The 22,777-nt window shown below is 33.8% G+C and overlaps 1 protein-coding gene and 1 pseudogene across 1 annotated transcript; one reads left to right on the top strand and one right to left on the bottom strand.

Annotated features, from left to right (window-relative positions):
- The window catches only part of LOC134257363 (nuclear cap-binding protein subunit 2-like), a 63,492-nt pseudogene that overhangs the window by 24,166 nt on the left and 16,549 nt on the right, over positions 1-22,777 (bottom strand).
- Positions 12,179-21,904, top strand: LOC134257364 (serine/threonine-protein phosphatase 6 regulatory ankyrin repeat subunit C-like). The gene is made up of 5 exons (XM_062739991.1): positions 12,179-12,898; positions 13,739-13,792; positions 14,028-14,051; positions 17,216-17,239; positions 17,370-21,904. Exons 1-5 carry the CDS (start codon positions 12,319-12,321, stop codon positions 21,902-21,904), a joined length of 5,217 nt encoding a protein of 1,738 aa, XP_062595975.1. The 5' UTR covers positions 12,179-12,318.

Genomic DNA, 22,777 nt, shown 5'->3' with positions numbered 1-22,777 from the left:
GTCTAGAAGATTCTGAAAATTGAAGCCTTATGATATGAACAATTTTTCAGCTGTGTGTGATGGTATCAAAATTGAGTGTAAAAATCGTGTTAGATATCTAGGATTTTTTCTTTAGATACCGGTAACTTACTACTAGTATCTGGTGAGTAGAAATTATTATTAGAAAAACAAACCAAAGACCTAAATTTTTATATTAGAGAAAATCATGTTTATCAATGCAATCAAGAAAATCACTGTGTACCGCTTTAATTCAGTGGCACATTGATTTTGCTATTACTTGTTTGTATGAAGGTCTATCTGAAAAAAAAATAGACTACAGGTTGTACAAAATAAGTGTATTAGATTCATTCTCGATGTCTCAACTAGATCAAGAGTTAGTGTTAACGAATTTGAAAAAAAATGTTTTTTTTACATTAGAAGTAAAGTTTGTCAGTTATACTTCACTCATGTCCACAATATTTTTCATAATAAAGGTCCAAATTATATGTAAAGCAATTTTAAGCGAAATGTGTCAAAAAATTTAAAAGGTCAAGTCAATGTAATTTTTTTAGTGCCAAGGGTTAAAAAAAAAAAGGAGAGTCAAACATTTTTATAATGGAATTGAAAATTGGAATTCTCTACCTGACCAGATTAATACAATAACAAGTAAATCAAAATTCAAAAAAGAGATCAAAATCATTTAATGGAGAAACAGAAGAAAAATGCCAAAGAGGATTTTTGTATACTATTAGATTTATAGCTCAACTGTTCTTTCCTCTTATACGGTTGAGAACTTATGTTTTATATGCTTTTGCATAATACGATTACTTTTAAATCCATCTCGTTTATAGCTAGTATTCTATTTATTTTTTTCTAGTAAGTAATATATAATATATGTCATATGCCAACAATTTTAATACATGTAAAAGGACCCTTTTGGAAATAAGCCATAATGGCTTTAATTGGCTATCCATGATTTAGGCATATTTAATACAATATACTCGTATATTTATATAAAAATGAGATTAAGTTGTTTTATAACTTATCTCTTGAATTATGTATATTAAGTTTTTAATTTTTATATTGTGTATAATACTCACACCTCGATCAATGTTCATGTACATTGCCAAATTGCCTATGCTTGAATAAAGATTATTATTATCATCAAGGTCATTGTCCTTGATGTCGGTTGAAAGAACTTAATTAGTTGAGTATGCATACCAAACATGAATTCTATGCCTCCTATGGTTGAAAAGTTATGGCGAAAGTTCGAAATTTTAAAGCTATTTTTAGCATATAGGTCACAGTCATGGTCACAGGTTCAGTGATTTTGGTGTCATTTGAGAGAGCTTAATTAGTAGAAAATGAACTTTTGTTGGCGAATACTGTCTTACTATGGTTATCTAATTTGAACTTTAAGTTGAATTTGCTAATAATAACACTTGTGAAGTCAAGTGCATCACGATGAAGATCACCGCTACGGAAACTTTCATTATTTCTATTGCATGCATCACTAGATTTTATACCACACATAAGATTTCGAATATATATCACGAGATGTTGAAAATATATCACAATATAGAACATACATCAAAAGATTATAGAACATACATCACAAGTTTTTTAAATTCATAACAAGATATTGAATATAAACATAACATTAAATAGCATTCATCACAAGATTTTGAAATCTAAATCAGTTTTAAAATTTACATACGTCATAAGATTCTGAATACAAATCACAAGATTTCAAACATATAATACAAAATATTTAAAATTTATCGCAAGGATTTGAAAATACATAACAAGATTTCAAACATACATTACAAGGTTTTGAATATACATGTATATCACAAAATTATCGAATAAAGCATCATTTTACCTACCATATATACACAAGTTTTTATTTATATAGCAAATTATACAATACCACTTTCACAGTTTTCATTCTTGTACTTTAAAACTGTGGCATCTTGTTGTTTATTAATGAAAAATATATTTTTTAAATTTATAATTTTTATATTGTATCGTCATTCCGCGCTACAGTGTTGTGTACAGGGATTAGCAAATTGAACACACCTGTAAAACATGTTTTTTTTAAAACAGGACAAGATTCACCAGGTATGTTCAATTGTTAAAGCCTGCTCACCACAAAAACTGCACGGACTGACAATATACTGTGTGCATGTTTTGCTGTAAAACATTATTATTATTATTATTATTATTATTATTAATACATACTTTTCCTATTATTAAAAATAAAATTTAAATTATTATGTATTATCAAAATAAGTTTCAATATTTTTTAGTCAGTGTGAAATGAACTATATATTTGTGGAAAAAAATTGCATACCAAACATGAATTTACTTTATACTCCTAATTTGTTTAAAAGTTATGAAATTTGCTGTGTATATTACTAAAATATGTACTAGGTAATATTTTAAAGCTATTTTTACACTAGCATATAGGTCACAAAAACATGGTCACAGGGTTAGTGATTTTGGTGTCATTTGAGAGAGCTTAAGTAGTAGAGAATGCACTTTTGTTGGCGGATACTATCTTACTATGGTTACTTAATTTGAACGTTAAGTTGAATTTGCTAATGGTAACAGTTATGAAGTTAAGTGCATCACGATAAAGATCACTGTTACGGATACTTTCATTATTTTAACCAAGAATTATTGTTCTTAAAAAAAATGTTTTTTTTATATTAGGATATAGTTGTCATATACCAACAATGCAATTATTTTTCACAATCACTAGATTTTATGACACACATCACAAGATTTCAACTATACATCACAAGATTTCGAATGTACATCAAAAGATTTCGAATATACATCACAAGATTTCGAATATACATCAAAAGATTATAGAACATACATCACAAGTTTTTAAATATACATAACAAGATATTGAATATAAAAATAACACTAAAAGCATTCATCACAAGATTTTGAAATCTAAATCAGTTTTAAAAACTTGAACATACACTGTGGCTATAAGATTTTGAATACAAATACACAAGATATTTATATGAAAATATATCACAAAATTTTAAAAACATATCATAAGAATTTTATTTGAAAAAAAAACATAACAAGATTTTGAACATACATCACAAGGTTTTGAATATACATGTACATGTACATCACAAGATTATCGAATAAAGCATCATTTTACCCGCCATACATACACAAGTTTTATTTTTTTCTAACAGCAAATTATACAATACCACTTTCACAATTTTTCATGATTACACTTGTGAAGTCAAGTGCAACACGAAGATCCCCTCTACGGATACTTTCATTATTTCTATTGCACGCATGACTAGATTTTATAACACATATTAAAACTTTATTCCAAAATTTCGAAAAATAAATTATATACATGAGAGAACATGTCAACAGATTATAGAACATAACACAAGTCTTTAATATGCATAGCAAGATATTGTATAAGTCATCCGCATTCTACAGTGTTGTGTACAGTTTTAAAATAGCAAATTGAACACACCATACATCACAAGTAAAAATATATCAGTTGTTTGAAAATACATAACAAGATTTCGAACATACATCACAAGGTTTTGAATATACATGTACATCAAAAGATTATCGAATAAAGCATCATTTTACCCGCCCTACTTACACAACTTTAATTTTTTACAGCAAATTTTATAATACCACTTTCACAAATTTTCATTCTTAATACCTAAGAAATGTTTTTTTGCTGTAAAAATTTCTATTATTCAAAAAATTATATTCTGGATTATAGTTTTTTAATCTTCACTAATACACAAGAAAATGTCACTTTTCCTGAGTATATTAAAAATGAAATTAAAATCTGTGAAAATGCTAGAATGTGTCATTCATACCCGTCTACAAATTTGAAGTTTCAATATTTTAAAGATGAAATAAGGTTTTAGATAATTTTCGTGTGAAATGCTATTGCAATATATAAGTAGTGATATACAGAAAATTTGAATAAATAAACACTTCAAATCTTTGTCTATTTACCTTTAATATATCTCTCTCCAATAGTTCTAGTATATCTGTATTATTTCTTAAATAACCTGAAATATAAGGAGGAATGTATACCAAACATAAGCATATGCATCTGTCTTAGAATTGATTAATTTTTTTAAGCTTTAACCATTGAAACTCTATGTTTATATTTCAAAATACTAAAATACCCTTTCTTATGTTTTTCTTTATAAAAATTCCTAAACCTCCAAAGTATCTGTTATTATTTGACCTGCATTTGTCCCTGCAAACTGGGTAATAAGAAAAGTTATTCACTTCAAGGGTAGTATTATAGCCTATGTGTGTTTCAGTGAGCAATACAATATCAAATTTTTTATCTGATCTATAAATTTGTTATCTGTACATTTATTTATGCCGTCAGTGATCATACCTCCCACATTCCATGTACATATGTTTAAATGCGTTTCAGCTCTATACTCATTGTATTTATAACAATTAATTAAAATGAGCTATTTTTGAAGAAATATATGAGCAGTTTTTGTTAAACAAAAACGAAAAAAAAATTTTGATAAATATTTGTGTACTGACTTAAATCCACAAAAGCTTTGTGTTATGATATAGATAAAAAAAAAACAAATGAAGTGTCAGGTTCTGCCTCGGTTAGGCCGGAAGTCTTTCCAGTGATTATTTTGATATAGATTCCCGTGTTGGTTTGTTTTCCAGGATAGACAATAGGTATTTGCTCCTGTGTATGGTGCATTCTTGCTCTTATATACCGGTAGCCTGGTGTCGCCGATTGCATTGTCAATGATTTAGATGATTTAGATACCAAATTCCTAAAAGGACCGAAAATATGCAAACAGTTGCGGACAGGAATAGAAAAGGCCACCCTATATATATTAGTCAGTGGTTTTGATGACTTGAAAAATAGCCTTAACCTTAAATCATTAACATTATATAATTCTCATGAAACTTGTCCCCCACCCCATCCTCAACAAATAACGAGACACTATACTAGTATACTAAACAGACACGGTCAGCCTCTTGCAGGAAGCTATATCAATCTGTGAGTCAAAATCAACGATGTTGATTCAACGGAATATGGGAATTATATTGATATGATTTTCTAAGATAAGGAAGCAGAATATGGTGTATACAAAGTGATACGAGTTTCCTCTTCTCTGTTTTATTATCCTCTCTACTTAATTTTTTAGGTACGTCGTGTCTGTCAGTAGATGATTCAGAGGAGAATGTAGGATAAGGAAACGCAATATGGATTTTCTCCACTCAGTATTAATTGCATGTTGTTCTCTATATTTAACTTTTTCAACTACATCGTATGTGTCAGGAGCTGGCCCAGATTTTAATCTGTACCTAGCCGTGCAGTCAGAATTCACCTATACAATTAATTATTTCCTTGTTTCAAGAATTCTTTACTTGAAAGTTTAGTCTATACGAATGTGAATGACAATCAGGATCCAGGACAGCAGTTGGTACCTGTCTAGGGAATAAACACCCCCTACAGGTGTATGAAAGAGCATTATGTTAAGAAGAAGTAAAAATCCTTCCAGACTGGTCCATTATCATTCGATTTATCATACTTGTTACATTCTGCGCAATGGTACTTATGGACAGGACACCCGCCGGTTCTTGTCTTGTTGGACATTTTTTTCACAAATTATATTCATTACACTTATTCATCATGTGTACCATCAGAAAAAAAATCTTGAAAACCCCAAAACTATTTCACTTTACTGATAAGGCCTTAGTCTATAACAACAAAAGTAATCTCAAAGGCTGGAATGACAACCCAACCAACACTTATAAGATCTACATAAATGAGGCCCTCACTCGCAAACGATCTATGCTATTTGCAAAAGCCAGAGCAGCTTTTCGTAATCACCGAGCACAGGGATGCTGGACTTATGACGGTAAAATCTATGTCAAGATAAACGACAAAAAAGGGTAATTATCAAAAGTATCAACGATATAGATAACCTGGCGAGCGAAGACAGTTTGGCAGGTGACGTAGCAGATGATGAGATGGAGGAGGGTGAGCGCTCATATTCGACGGTGGTCAAGGCCAGCCCGGTTGACTCATCGACCTCAAGTCCTACCGGAGATCAAGGTATGACCGATGACAAAGGTGTGACCGGAGATCAAAGTACAACCCTCGGTGATGATTTAAATGGCTGAACATATATATATATATATATATATATATATATATATATATATATATATATATATATATATATATATATATATATATATATATATATATATATGTTTGAGTTTAACATGCTTACATCACTTGTAATCTGCCTATTTATTACCATCCCCCCTTTTTATTATTATACATAAAAATTGCGGATATAGTGGACTGTGTATGCCTTTACATGTAACATGTCTAGGACTATTTTTGTTTAGTACTATAGTTTTGTTTTCATCCAATCCTATATTATTAGGGTTCAAGTATGATCCCTTCTTTTTTTCATTGTACATATGTTATTTGCCCTTTACTGCTACCCAAACAATTCGTTTTTCTGTTTTTCTCGTGACTGTTTTATTTATTTCTTTTTTGTTAAATCGTTTCTTTTTTTTATGCTACAAAAACAAAATGTGATGGTCCACCTTCTTTCCAGAAAATTCTTTTATTTTTTGATTTGACACTTATATTTATTCCTATATGCGGCCTGAGTACCAACCCTACATTATCATGCCTTAAAACAATAAAGGATAATGGGTAATACGCTTATGCAGCATCGTGCCGCTATAGGAAACTTCTGTCTAGCATGTAGATGTATAAACATATCTTCCATTTTTGTATATAGATTTGGAAAGCTATTAGAACACGTACTCAAAATGCTAAAAAAGTTCTTTTCTAAGGACTTAACAAAAGTAATAGGATCATTGGTGTCTGTAACTTTTTTCTTTCACTTTAGTATGATTATTTTATTGTTGTCGGGTGATATTTAGGTCAATCCCGGTCCCACACACGAGAGTGTCCTTGACATATTCCACTTAAACATTAGAAGTATTAGAAACAAATTAGACTATTTAAAAGCAATGGTTCACGATTTTGACATTGTGTGCTTTACTGAGACTCATTTAGATAGCAAAGTATTGAATGATGATCTACATATTGATGGGTTTAACAACATTATTCGTAAAGATAGAAACTCTTTTGGGGGCGGTGTAATGATATACTTGACTAATTCAATATCTGTACGTCGTCGAGTTGAACTGGAACCGACAAATATTGAGTGCATTTGGATTGAAATAGAACATCCTACCTGTAATTATTTATTATGCTGTGTATACCACCCGCCTCAGACTGGTAATGTCTTTTGGAGAAACTTTTCCTGGTCATTAGATAAAGCCCTTGATTTATCCAATAGAATAATAATTGTTGGCGATATCAACATAGATTTTTTAAACATTCCTCCTTCACATGAAATACACGATACTATAAACTAGATGCTGTCATGAGACAGTAATACCCGCACTAAGGTGTTTGCCTCTAAATGCACACTTCTTCATATTGGGCTTTACCAAGGAAAAAGTCAATATAATTCAATAATTTACATAATTAATACATGTATTCATCAAATTGAGCATAATATGCCCAGGTGACCATGTAGCTGCAGAGCTGGTTTTATATATTTGTCTTTGATCATAACGCTACAGATCCCCATATGCAAAAAAAGGTGCAATTTACGCGCAATATTTTTTGAGCACTTTGGGGCAGAATTTCTCCACTTTCTAGCATTAGTCAATCAACTACCTTTCACTCCTTAATTTTAAACAAATTCTCTGGCCAATATGTTTATTTTGTCCACCTCCCAGCCATTTATACATGTAGTAATCTCTACAGGCAATAAACTCGCTTGATGTGAATTTTCAGCAATCTAACAAATAATTTTAATCAAGCGAGTTTATCTCGAGTAGAGACGACTATAAAGGGTTGGGAGATGGATAAAATATACAGATTGATTAAATAATGTGCCTAGAATTAGGGATTGAAAGGTAGTAAATTGACCGATGCTGGAAAGTGGAGAAATTCTCCCCAGAAGTGCGCAAAAAATATTGCGCCGTAAATTGCACCTTTTTTGCATTACAGGATCTGCAGTCAAAGACTAATATATAAAACCATAACGCTACAGATCTGCAGCTAGTGACCATGTGACCCATGGGTCTCCATTTTATAGGTATTTCATATTCTTAATTCATTACCAGTCGGAAATTAAACTACAGAATTAAATTAATGATGTAAATTAGGTTTGATAAAGGGGGGGGGGATTTTTGGCACATAATTGGAACTTTTAAAATCTATTTTCTCATATAGATTAACAACAAATAATATTATTCAAATTAGTGTAAAGCGTTTTTGATGAATTTTTCAATATGTGCAAAGCTTATTTATATTTGATTAGGCAGAAACTTCTTGAAAGCTGCCATATACACAATCAATTTAATAGTCAACCCCCACCCGTCTCCCATCAACACACACACACACACAAACACACCTTATTTGTCTGTTCTTTCAAATAGGCCTAGATTGCAAAGCTAAATTAAAACATCTTTTGTAAATGATAATTTTCAATTTGTTCTTGCACTATACATTTATCTGAACACCTGCATCACATTGGGCTTGCGTCACGTACCCAACTTAAGTACTAGTTTTACCATTGGCATTGTCATTTTAGATTTCACTGCACGTGCAGTAGGATACTAGTGTGCATATTTGCATATATGTCGGTAGGAATTATTTCATTTTGTGTTTTAACTGGATTATATTTCATGAAGATGACAGGGCCTAAATAATAACAATCGATAAGTACAAGTTTTGGTATAGATTTGGGTAAAATAGTCTGAAATGCAAACGGTTAGGTTAAAGTTTAAAGGATCAAAGGTCATCCGATGCTACAATAGACGAATTTCACATTCTGAAGAGTTATCCCCCGTTATCAACGTTACATTCAGTTACAAGATCCAGAATTTTTTTTTCTGGGGGGGACCGGGGGGGGGGGGGTGTTCCAGACCAGAATTTCCTGAGAAGCAAGAAAAAAGAAAGAAGTGACAAGGACCCCACATATTTCCGTATTACCCCTCTAAGTGTCTACATAACGAATTTATCCTGCCGATGGTTCTCTAAAAGATTATATATTGATAGTATCAATAAACCGCTTTCACTGAATGTCAAAGCAAGACGTTCTACATCCATTGTACGTTGTCGTCAGACGCATTGTGACGTCAGATATGAAGCTCCGTGCGGGTCACGTGAAAGCAGTATATTGATGATGTGTGGTGGGTAGGTCACGTGGAGGGGGCACATTAGCAATGTGAGGTGGGTAGACAGCATAATATCGTTTCATGCAGTATTGCTCTCGGCCAATGAAATTTCACGATTTTTATCAGAGGCAGGATAATATGTGTTTAACCGCCTCTCTGAAACAATGGAAATATCTCCTTATATCCACATCGTATTCTCCTGGTATGAATTGTGAGTATCTCAAATTAATTTTTCTCTTGTTGTGCTTAGACGTTTGAGACGGTAATAAACGTTACATTTTTTTATGTTGTTACGATGGAATAGACAAAATTACGGGTCGACAAATTAGAGTTAGAATCGGACCGCCATTCAAAGAGGTAGCAGGTTCATTATCTTTTAATATCACTTATATTCAGTAGTATATTCTCGAACTAATTTATTTGTAGCGGTACTGCGTACGGTCTCAGGAAGATTTGATTCTTGTTAGGCTCCAAAATAGCATGCCTCAGTAATGGTCTGTACTGAACACCCACCACTGACATGTCGCATGCAGCGCTTTTTGGATCAAGTGGAGTTAACGGATATGTAGTTCCATATTACGGCGGATATTCTTTCATATAGTTGTGATTTGGTTATATTTTACTGCTAGAAATTAAAACAGGTCGACAGGTCGGCAGGTAAACATTTGCTAATATACAGGTCGACAGGTCCGTCACAAGTCGGCAGGTAGAGAGGTCGGCAGGTAGAGAAGTCGACAGGTCGGCAGGTAAACATTTGCTAATATACAGGATGGCAGGTCCGTCACATGTCGGCAGGTAGACACGTCGGCAGATAGAGATGTCGGCAGGTCGACAGCTAAGCAGTTTCTGGTTAGTCCTCGCACATTATTCGACAGATTAGGGTTAGTCTAGCATCCACCTGAGAGATTAGGGTTAGTCCTCGCGCATTATTCGACAGATTTAGGTTAGTCTCGCATCCATCCGAGAAATTTGGGTTAGTCCTCGCACATTATTTGACTGATTAAGGTTAGTCTCGCATCCATCCGAAAGATAAGGCTTAGTCCTCGCACATTATTCGACTGATTAGGGTTAGTCTCGCATCCATCCGAGAGATTAGGGTTAGTTCTCGCACATTATTCGACTGATTAGGGTTAGTCTCGCATCCATCCGAGAGATTAGGGTTAGTCCTCGCAGATTATTCTACTCTCTACTTCAGCCCTGATGGTCGACCTGTCTAACAGTCGATCCGCATACCTGACGACCTGTCTACCTGCCGACCCATCTACCTGACGACCTATTTTCCTGCTAACCCGTCTACATGCCGACCTGTCTACCTGTCGAACTGTCTACCTGCTGATTTCGACCCATCTACCTGCCGACCTGTCAACCTGACGACCTTTCTACCTGCCAACCTGTCTACCTGCCAACCCGTCTACCTGTCGAACCGTCTACTTGCCGACCTGTCTACCTGCCGACCCGTCTACCTGACGACCTGTCTACCTGCCAACCCGTCTACCTACCGACCTGTCTACCTGCCGAACCGTCTACTTACTGATCCCGACCCATCTACCTGCCGACCCGCCGACCTGTCTACCTGACGACCTGTCTACCTGCCAACCTGTCTACCTGCCGACCTGTCTATCTGCCTAACCGTCTACCTGCTGATCCCGACCCATCTACCTGCCGACCCGCCGACCTGTCTACCTGATGACCTGTCTACCTGCCGACCCGTCAACTTGTCTACCTGCCGTCAGCCAGTTGTGTTCTTCTCTACCTTTTTTGTACACATATACTTTCCGACCGAAATATGAGTATGAACATACAAATATAAATTATTGCGCCGAACTACTTTGTCCGTACTCTCCACTTGAGCCCGCTTTTTTAGTGGTAATGCCAATGTTCATGGTATCCAATCCGCTTTATTCTAGAGTTCACCGTCCTCGAAACGCTAACCATTTCCAGCAATGCAAATTAATTTAATCTATTGCGTCACTTAAAAGAAATTTCTATGTTTTTATACTGCAGATATATTTTGTTCATTTTAGGGGTATATCGAAAGTATTCAATATCAATTAATGTCCATAAAACAATACAAAATAGGAGCAAAGTAAACACGGACACCAAAAACATCAGCGGTGGGACTAGATGCAATGGAGGAGGCCTAAATTTGCATCCCTTCACCGGCAATGGTGACGTCTCCATATCAGTAAAATATTCTGGAGAGGGACGTTAAACAGCATACAATCAATCAATCATTAATATTTGTCGTATTTATTTTATCGAATATTTTAATATATTCAAATATATTCAGATACTCCTTTCGAATATTAGAATATTACTAATTGATAATTTTGACGTCCTTAGTAATGAACAGTTTGATAATTCATGTAGTGGTTTGAATAATTTTTTGAAATTTTATTTTTCAACTTTACGGTGACCCCAATAATAATATTTAATATTACATTGTTTTTCATTTCACGTCCAAAATACACATATTCTTTTACAGGTGTATTTTAACAAAAATCGAATCATTTTACAGTTTTTAAATACTCAGTACACATTTCCACTTCGTCTTAAACTTTTTTTTACACTTTCTTACCTAAATGTCTCTCTTCAGACGAATTTGGGGCACAACATGAGGTCGTTTATAGTTCAATAAAAAATGTAAAATGAACGTATCAGTATAACATATTCAATAGAAAATGTAAAAGCCATCCGATGATTTCCTGAAAGTGCAAAGCACTTTTTCTAAATAAGCATCATTAAATTTACATCAATGGATAATGATTAATTAATTGATTGCATATCGTTTAACGTCCCTATCGAGACTTTTTCCACTCATATGGAGACATTGCCTATAGATTAAGAATAAATAAACTAGATTCTCAATGTTTTCAATGAATATCAGTATGCAACTTATTTCTGTTACTTTCAGATGAAAGGACATTTCCGCTTTTCATTTAATCCTTCCACATTGCGATTTATCGTCACACGGAATTAAAGAAAATATATGCAGCTATCGGAGACAATATATTTTCAGTGTAAAATACTGTTGTTCGAAAAGAAGCACACCAGATCATGTCCCACTCAAAGTACGCCTCTACACCACAAACAACTAACCTAGCACGGATCTCCCGTCTGATTCTTGGACCCTGTGCTGACATGATGAGGGGCGTTCTTCTCAAAGAGGTTCCAGCGACTGACCTGTCCAGGAGAGTTAAAAGCTGGATGAAATCAGAGAAGAGGAATCCGCTCAATAAATCACAGGCTGATTTAATTTTTCCTCCACCGTCAAATATCTATGGTGGAAATTATTCAGATTTGGATATATCCTTACTATATACTCTCCTGCGTAATTTGACTACGCTACCTGCACACAGTCAAGGTTGGGGTAATAATCCCGACCCTACAGATAGAAGTGTATCGGCAAATATGGAGCGTATCAGGTGCATCAGAAACAAACACTACGGACATGCTGTTGAAATAGGTATACCTGATGCTGATTTCCAACTTGAGTGTATGAACATTCGCAAAATTGCCGAAGATGTTGATATCTGTTTTGGCGTTTCAAAATATCAACAATCGGTGGATTTTATCAAGACCGAAAAAATGGACCCGCAACAGGAAATCAAATGGATAAAAAAGCTTACAATATTAGGTATGACTATTGGTATAAACAATTCGTTTTTATTGCAGATCATGTCCATCTCTTTCATCACACACAATCATTTAAAAAAAAAAACAAAGAATATACTTATTGATTTTTAGAACTCTTAATTGTCCTAAATATCATTGGTTATTTATCATTTGCTTTCATGAAGACAAACTCCCATTAAGGCATGGCTTATACTTTTTTGTGAAGAGTAAAACATTGGATAAAGATTATATTATAAATTGAATTCCTGCATGATCGTACCCTTGTACCTTATAATATCAATCCTTCTTAGAGAACGTGAATATTTTTGTCATAACTTGAAATGTAGAAGCTCCATCTATTTTGTATCTGAATAAAAACAGAACTATCATAAATCACAGCAGGGGGGGGGGGATATTTTTTTATCATATCCATATAAGGAAAGTATTCGGACATGTGAAATCTTACGATTAAATATCTATACTAAGATATATAATATTTGAAAAACAAAAAATAAAAACATTAAAGCATTTATTAAGATATATGTAACGTTAGAAATATCAATGCAAATAATAAACAAACCTTGAACACCTGAGGCCCGTTTTACAAAACAACTTAGACTGAGACCAAAAACGTCAGATGATTGTAAGCGTTTGCAAAATTTATAATTCTCTTTAAAATGTTTGATGTAAAAATATCTTTCCACATTTCTTTTAAAAAGATTAAAATAATATTAATATAATGTTTACCAAAAAAGTGACATGAAGAATTAAATTTGGTCTTAATTCGTAAGTCCTTTTGTAAAACGGGTCCCAGGGCCTTAATGTATGCAGTCAACTGTAGAATAGCTTTTTCTTTAAACAGAGTCACTGGTCTCAGTTGTAGAACAAAACGCCAAAGAAATACAGAAACTGAAAAGTAAGTCATCGTACAGAATACAGAGTTAAATATTACCATTCAGATCTGAGAATTTTTACATAAATCTGTCAGTCATTTATCAACTTTTTTGTCTGAAGTATTTATAAATAATTATGTTTATTCCATGGGCATAGTACTATTTATGAATCAAATAAACTAACAATAACTCAGATTAAAATGAGTTAATAAAGAATGGACACTATTTTCCTGAAATTGATAATTCACTCTTCTACAGATAAAAAAGAAAACACAGGGTTTGGTAAGTTTAGCTTTGGTTATAATGCTTTTAGTTCAATTTTTTAAAAAATATTCAACAAAGTAAATATTCAATGTTCTGTTTAATCACAGGAGTCTGAAGTTTTAATCGTCAAAAAAAAAAAAAAATCCGGAAAAAAATTTTCCTACCCTTAACTAAAAAAACCCCAGGATGGCAACGTGTTTTGGGGGGACCCACCTAAACAAATAGATCTGGGCTTGGCCAGAAAAAATCTCGCGACTAATTCAGTTTCTGGAGCGTTTTTGTTATTTATTTAATGTGAAAAATTCAATCTGCTTGACGACTACGGGCCGTTCCTAGCCCTTTTTCCACTTTGACAGCTCATCCTGGACTCCATGCCACTAAACCGGAAGAGGATCTCGCAGTGTATATTTGACGTTTATAAAAGCTTGTTCAAATGAAATAAAATAAATTATTGTTCAACGTAATTTTATTCAGTTATTTTAAATATATTTAACAGAACTTTAAAAAGTTATTTATTTTTTTTCTTACTTGTACGACGATGTGTACCTGGGACAGATAATTCAGTTTTTACAAGCGCCAAATTTAAATCACTGAAAAGCCATGTCGACAAAGAGCCAAACAGTTAGACTAAGCGCTATTATAAAGCATTATTTTGTTTGAAAAATATATCTTTTTATTGATCACGTATGGTAACATAAAATTGTACAATAAGTTTTACATGCATTTTTTTGGGTTCTTTTCTTCAATTACGTCATTAATTCACCTCGGAGTTCACTTCCGGTTTAGTGGCATGGAGTCCAGGATGAGCTGTCAAACTGGAAAAAAGGCCATGAACAGCCCGTAGTCGTCAAGCAGATTTGATTTCTTAACTTGAATAAATAGCACAAACACTCCAGATACTGAATTAGTTGCGAGATTTTTCCCACCAAGCCTAGATCTTTTTGTTTAGGTGGGCCCCCCAAAACACGTTGCCATCCTGGGGTTTTTTTAGTTAAGGGTAGGAAAATTTTTTTCCGGATTTTTTTTTTTTTTTTTTTTTTTTTTTTTTTTTTGACGATTAAAACTTCAGACTCCTGTGGTTTAATAAATTACCCGCTTCAAAGTAACATATTATTGTATGCAAAATAGACGAACGTATTATTCATTTATGCCCTGTTCACGCGGAGAGTTTAATTTGAATTAAATGTAAGTTTCTGCGAATTAGCTTTGCTTAGCGTTCAGGCGGAAAATTTCATGCGAATTAGTTAAATGTATTAATTTACTGCACATTAATGCCCTGTTCACACGGAGAGTTTAATTCGAATTAAGCGTAAAGTTACTGCGAATTAGCTTCGCTTAGCATTCACACGGAGAATTTAATGCGAATTAGGTTAATTCGAATTAGTTTACTGCGCATTAAATTACTTCGCATTAGCTCCGTGTGAACGCTAAGCGAAGCTAATTCGAATTAAATTTTGACGCATGCGTAAGGCCACAATTAAGTCACAGGACACATGTTGGTGGTCCGATATAGGTATTTGTACTATATTTGGTTCAAAAATTGAGGGAAAGTATGTTAATCACTAAAATCAATGAATACCTGAAGCCACTTCATCATTTATCAAAGGATGGCTCTGCACACATGACGTGATATACAAATGACGTCATAATAGACTTAATGACGCCTGACTGTAGAAGTTGAATTTTAATTCGCATTAGTTTACTTCGCATTAGATGTCATGTGAACGCAATTTAATTCGCATTATTTTAATTCGCATTAGTTTACCTCGCATTAATTTACTGCGAATTAAACTCGCCGTGTGAACAGGGCATAAATTACTTAAGGAATGACTTTAATTCTTGGCCAAATTATTCGATGATAACCTGGTTTGGGTCAGTTTACGCTTTATAATCCGCGAAGCAGTTTATCAAAAAGCGTAAACTGACCCAAACCAGGTTATCATCGAATAATTTGGCCAAGAATTAGAGTCATTCCTTATAATTTAATTTCAAAATAATTAAACAACTGTTAGTGTAAAATTGTGTTGCTTTTTATGAGTTCAAATTTGCCGCTCAATAATACATCCCTAGTAACGGAAGTGATATGAAACAAGGGGAGGTAATAACTGATATACAGATCTAGCAGCCATGATGTTTGTGTACACGAGGTAAGATAGAGCTACTGTTTGAAGTTAAAGGTACATTTATTAAATCTGGAATTTCCCATGAATTCCAATGACTGGAAATGAGGGGATTGTATGGATACAGATGATTCAGCTGGTTGTCAAGGGGGTGTGTCCCCATACCAAACCAGGTTATTAAGAAATAATTTGCGTTCCTTTTTGGTAATCAACCAATGAGAGACTAGAATACAAACAAAATTAAATTATTTCGCATTAGCTCCATGTGAACGCAACGTAGCTAAGCGAAGCTAATTCGAGGACACCTGTTGGTGGTTAGATATAGGTATATGCTATATCTGGTTAAAAAAAATCGAGGAAAAGTATGTCAATCACTAAATGTATACCTGTAGCCACTATGATAATTATATCAAATCATTTAATGGATGGCTCTGCGTACATGACTTGATTTACAAATGACGTTATAATAGCCCTACTGGAAACCCTATTCGAAGAAATAAAGTTTTAATTCGTATTTGAACGCAATTTAATTCGCATTATTGAATCGTGGAAAAAATAATTTGTTTTCAAATGAAAAGAAATCTTGACGTTCATCTTCATAATATTTCTCACACGTGCAGACATTTTCATTACTTTAATAAATGACTTTATTCCTTCTGCTTTCTAAAATTCTTTATAAATATGAATATCTAACTATCGTCTCTCTCTAAAGAAAAAGTTAAGTTGAATAAATAACTTAAAGGTACTTGTAAATGTATGTATGACATCCATATGTATACATGTAACGCAATCATTTGGATGAATCGTCAATATTTTATTAAACCTGCAACTAGGTGTATATGGATGTACTTATTGATCTGTAAATCTTGATAAAAAGAGAAATAAAGCACCTTTTTCAAAAGTGTTGGTCGTACTGCTTAGATATTTTTACATGACATTAACCTGAGAAAAGGACATTTCAAACGGTTTGGTTTAAATATCTGTAACTGGAAAGGCTGTTCAAAATAATACACATGTACCATACGAAACAGCATCTTACTCATATCTTGTTTTCTTTTTCAGCTATGAATATCAGAGCAAAGATTGGTAAGACCTTAATTATTCCTTATATTTCCTTGATACAAAAAAATTACAAGAAGATAAAAATGACAAAAAAGATTTTTATTAGATGTGGATATTTAAGCATAATTGAAAATATTGCTGGAATGTTTTTTAGACACAACCGAAGCTGCTTTAGAAAAACAAGAGCTAAAAATAAGGAATGTATTTGTTCAAACGCGTGCGATTCAGAGAGTATTAGAACTTCTGGAGACTAATAGGTTTGTCCTTGTCAAAGGTAACCCGGGATCCGGGAAAACCACGATTGCCATGCACGTCTTAACAGAATTACAGAAGAAAGGAATGTTTCCTCTCCAGTTGTTCACCGTTAAAGAATTATATGGATCCGTATCATCATCTTCAAACGTCGCTTTATTTTTAGATAATTTATTCGGGGAGTTCTCAGTTTCAAATGAGGTTGACAACTTTAAAGCCAAGAGACATTTGATTAAGGCAATGTGGAATAATGATAATTGTCAAGGAAATGTTTTAATTATAACAATCAGAAATGATATTTACAAAGAAGCAGTAGAAAGAATAAATGAAGAATTATTTTTAAGCAATTCTTCAGTTGACTTATCTAATGGGAATTTTCAAATGCAAAGTTCAGAAATAGTAGAAATGTTTACAACGTACGGTCTTGATAAAATGATAACATCAAATACAATGCCGGATGTTATTAAACTTGGAAATTCACTTGGAATCCCCCAATGTTGCAGCCTCTTGAAAAATAATCCAATATTTTCCGAAGACCCTCAAGCTTTCTTAAAGGATCCTATTCTTAGCTTGGAAAATTATATAAAACAAAGGTTAGATCGAAAAGAAAGCAAAATGTCAGTTTTAATCTATATTCTTCTCTGTGGAGGGATTGTGGAAGAAAGCGTGCTGAAAACACCATCAGACAGAACGCGGAAAGAAGAAGCACTAAAAATGATAGGAGCCACAGAGTCAACTTTATTGAAGTTTCAAAGTTCTGTCTCTCATTACGAAGATTTTTTGATGGATTATGACAATATTGAAAGAAAATATAAATTTAGTCATAGCTCAGTACAGGAGAGTTTATTTAAATGTCTTGTCAATTATTACCCACAAGAAATTATCAAGAGTTGTGATTTTACCCTTCTAGAAAGGTTAACGACTTGTAAGAAATTGTCGTGGAATTCTGTAGTAATTGTCGAAGATATTTTTCAGAACTTAATTAACCGATTGCTAGAAGTCCTGCAGGGAAGATCAGTTACAGCATTTCAAACAATTTCCCGTCTTCACATATGGGAAGACGAGAAATTTGTTTCTAAATGCAAAAATAATCAAAATTTGTTGATTGGGCTAAAAGAAAATACTGATAGTCGTGGGCAAACAATGATAGTTCATTTCTGTGTATCTGGTAACTTTAGTTGGTTTAAATATCTATTGTCTTCAGCTTCAGAAGAACAAAGATATTTGTCCTTAAATGAAGCATGTGCACACAACCAGAGGGAAATAGTTGACTTGCTATTATCAACTAATGTTAGGTTTAATTTAAAAACGTGTTTTTACGCTGTGCAAAGTGGAAATTTAGATTTGCTTTATCGCTTCACTGATAATGTAGACCTTACAAAAAGAACTTTATCAAATCATTTTCACTGGAATTTTATAGAATGCAGTCTTCTAGAGGAGATTTGTTTTTTTGGGCAGAATCACCTCATTGAGCCAGTTCTAGCACGCTACCCACAACTAATTGATGTTCGAGACAATCAAGATGGAAGCGCTCTACATTTCGTTGCGTATGCAGGAGACGAAACAATCTTCAAAAAGTTAGTTCAAAGTGGTTGTGAGCTATATAGAACAAGTAATTCTGGTTCAACTGTTCTTAGCTATGCTTGTCAAAATGGAAAACTTAACATGGTTAGGTATATCTGTGATAAGTATCCTGATTTCCTTTCGTCAGATTATAATAACAAAACAGGTATGTCTCCATTTCACTGGACAGCTCAATCAGGAAACATAGAATTGTATGAGTACTTGATAGAAAAAGGTGTAGAGCAAACAATTCCTGGCGGTCAAAGTACACCATTACATGAAGCTTGTAGGTTTGGGAGACTAAATATGTGTAAGTACTTGGTCAAAACTTATCCCCATTTACGAGATGTCAAAGATAATGATGGAGAAAGTGCCTTACATGCTGCAGCCAGGGGAGGTAACATTGATTTACTCAATTTTCTGTTGGAGAAAGGTTTTGATGTCAAAACCAAAACAAATAATGGGAAAACTGTGCTTCACCTATGCTGTAAGAGGGGAAAACTAGAGATGTGTAAGTACTTGGTCAATACTTATCCTAATTTACTAGATGTAAAAGACAATAATGGAAGAAATGCCTTACATTATGCAGCCTGGGGTGGTTACATTGATTTACTAAATTTTCTGTTGGAGAAAGGTTTTGATGTCAAATCGAAAACAAATGATGGAGAAACTGTGCTTCACCGATGCTGTATGATTGGAAAACTAGAGATGTGTAAGTATTTGGTCAATACTTATCCTCATTTATTAGATGTCAAGGACAATAATGGAAGGAACGCCTTACATCTGGCAGCTTTCCGAGGTAATATTGATTTACTCATTTTTCTGTTGGAGAAAGGTTTTGATGTCAAAACCAAAAGAAATGAGGGGGGTATAGTGCTTTATATTTCCTGTATAAACGGAGAACTAGAGATGTGTAAGTACTTGGTCAATACTTATCCTCATTTACTTGATGTCAAAGACAATAATGGAGGAAATGCCTTACATGCTGCAGCCTGGGGAGGTAACATTGATTTACTGAATTTTCTGTTGGAGAAAGGTTTTGATGTCAAAACCAAAAGAAATGATGGGTTTACTGTGCTTCACCTATGCTGTATGAGGGGAAGACTAGAGATGTGTAAGTACTTGGTCAATACTTATCCTCATTTACTAGATGTCAAAGACAATAATGGAGGGAATGTCTTACATGATGCAGCCTGGGGAGGTAACCTTGATTTACTCAACCTTCTGTTGGAAAAAGGCTTCGATATTGAGACCAAAACAAATGATGGGGGTACTGTACTTCTCCAGTGCTGTATAAACGGAAATCTAGAAATGTGTAAGTACTTGGTCAATACTTATCCTCATTTACTAGATGTCAAAGACAATAATGGAGGAAATGCCTTACATGATGCAGCCTGGGGAGGTAACATTGATTTACTCAATTTTCTGTTGGAGAAAGGTTTTGATGTCAAAACCAAAAGAAATGATGGGAAAACTGTGCTTCACCTATGCTGTATGAGGGGAAAACTAGAGATGTGTAAGTACTTGGTCAATACTTATCCTCATTTACTAGATTTCAAAGACAATAATGGAGAGAATGCCTTACATGATGCAGCCTGGGCAGGTAACATTGATTTACTCAATTTTCTGTTGGAAAAAGGTTTTGATATCAAAAGCAAAAGAAATGATGGGAAAACTGTGCTTCACCTATGCTGTATGAACGGAAAACTAGAGATGTGTAAGTACTTGGTCAATACTTATCCTCATTTACTTGATGTCAAAGACAATAATGGAGAGAATGCCTTACATGATGCAGCCAGTGGAGGTAACATTGATTTACTCAATATTCTGTTGGAAAAAGGTTTTGATGTCAAAACCAAAAGAAATGATGGGAAAACTGTGCTTCACCTATGCTGTATGAGGGGAAAACTAGAGATGTGTAAATACTTGGTCAATACTTATCCTCATTTACTAGATTTCAAAGACAATAATGGAGGGAATGCCTTACATAATGCAGCCTGGGGAGGTAACATTGATTTACTCAATTTTCTGTTGGAGAAAGGTTCTGATGTCGAAACCAAAAGAAACAATGGGAAAACTGTGCTTCACCAGTGCTGTATGAACGGAAAACTTCAAATGTGTAAGTACTTGGTCAATACTTATCCTCATTTACTTGATGTCAAAGACAATAATGGAGAGAATGCCTTACATGATGCAGCCTGGGGAGGTAACATTGATTTACTCAATTTTCTGTTGGAGAAAGGTTTTGATGTCAAAACCAAAACAAATGATGGGAAAACTGTGCTTCACCAGTGCTGTATGAACGGAGAACTAGAGATGTGTAAGTACTTGGTCAATACTTATCCTCATTTACTAGATGTCAAAGACAATAATGGAGGGAATGCCTTACATGATGCAGCCTGGGCAGGTAACATTGATTTACTCAATTTTCTGTTGGAGAAAGGCTTGGATGTCAAAACCAAAAGAAATGATGGAAAAACTGTGCTTCACCTATGCTGTATGACCGGAAAACTAGATATGTGTAGGTACTTGGTCAATACTTATCCTCATTTACTAGATGTCAAAGACAATAATGGAGGGAATGCCTTACTTGCTGCAGCATGGGGAGGTAATATTGATTTTCTCAATTTTGTTGTGGAAAAAGGCTTCGATATCGAAAACAAAAGAAATGATGGGAAAACAGCGCTTCACTTATGTTGTATGAACGGAAAACTAAACATGTGTAAGTATTTAGTCAATACTTATCCTCATTTACTTGATGTCGAAGACAATAATGGAAGAAATGCCTTACATGATGCAGCCCGAAGAGGTGACATTGATTTAGTCACCTTTCTCTCGAAAAAATGCTTTAAAAAAGACAGGAAGGAGAAGTGATGAGGAAACTGTTTGGAATTTGTGTTGTATTAGTTGAAACAGGAAAACATTTATTTCTTATAGATATTTCTTTTTTTCTTGATTTTGCAGTTGTATGAACGGAAAACTAAACATGTGTAAGTATTTAGTCAATACTTATCCTCATTTACTTGATGTCGAAGACAATAACGGAAGAAATGCCTTACATGATGCAGCCCGAAGAGGTGACATTGATTTAGTCACCTTTATGTTCTCCAGTGTAATTAAACTAATTTTACAAGTTCACTGAAGCTAGTTTTTTTGCACACACCTATAACCTTATGTAGATCATATCACATCCATATTAAAGTAACACAAACACAAAGTATGATGGATGAATTTGTCATTTATTATACATATATAAATGACGAAAGATAATCATAAAATACATCAGATAAAGGGGAGATCACTCTTGAAAAAATGTGTAAATTTGTACAAAACCTTAGTTGATCTCCCCAGTGTAACATATTACATCAAGAAAATCCACATAAACAATCCAGAATGTAAAAAATAACAATCAGCAAAAAAGGTGGCAGACAAAAACTGCCTTAGCAGATAAAAGGAACTGCCCAAATATAAAAATATTACAATATAACATATATGTATTTTAAAACAGTTTTTATCTATTTACTTTTTACATTGCATATGTATTTAGATGTACAAAGGTGGTATAATGATCGGGGTGGTTGGTGGGCAACACTTGGAAAACCCTTCTTACTGCGATCGAATCAAAACAAAAAGTGACGTAGAATCTACACTCAGTGTCTCTTCTGATTGGTTGATAAAATTACCCCCTATCGATCGCTCCAATATTGACATAAAATCAAAACACGGATAAAAACGGATTGATTAGCC

This window comes from Saccostrea cucullata, unplaced genomic scaffold (genome assembly GCF_032062105.1).
Source record: "Saccostrea cucullata isolate Sc308-1 unplaced genomic scaffold, CSIRO_AGI_Scuc_v1 ctg5705, whole genome shotgun sequence".
In the NCBI taxonomy this organism is placed as follows: domain Eukaryota; kingdom Metazoa; phylum Mollusca; class Bivalvia; order Ostreida; family Ostreidae; genus Saccostrea; species Saccostrea cuccullata.
Note: the sequence above shows the minus strand (reverse complement) of the source record. Positions and strands in the feature narration are given on the sequence as shown.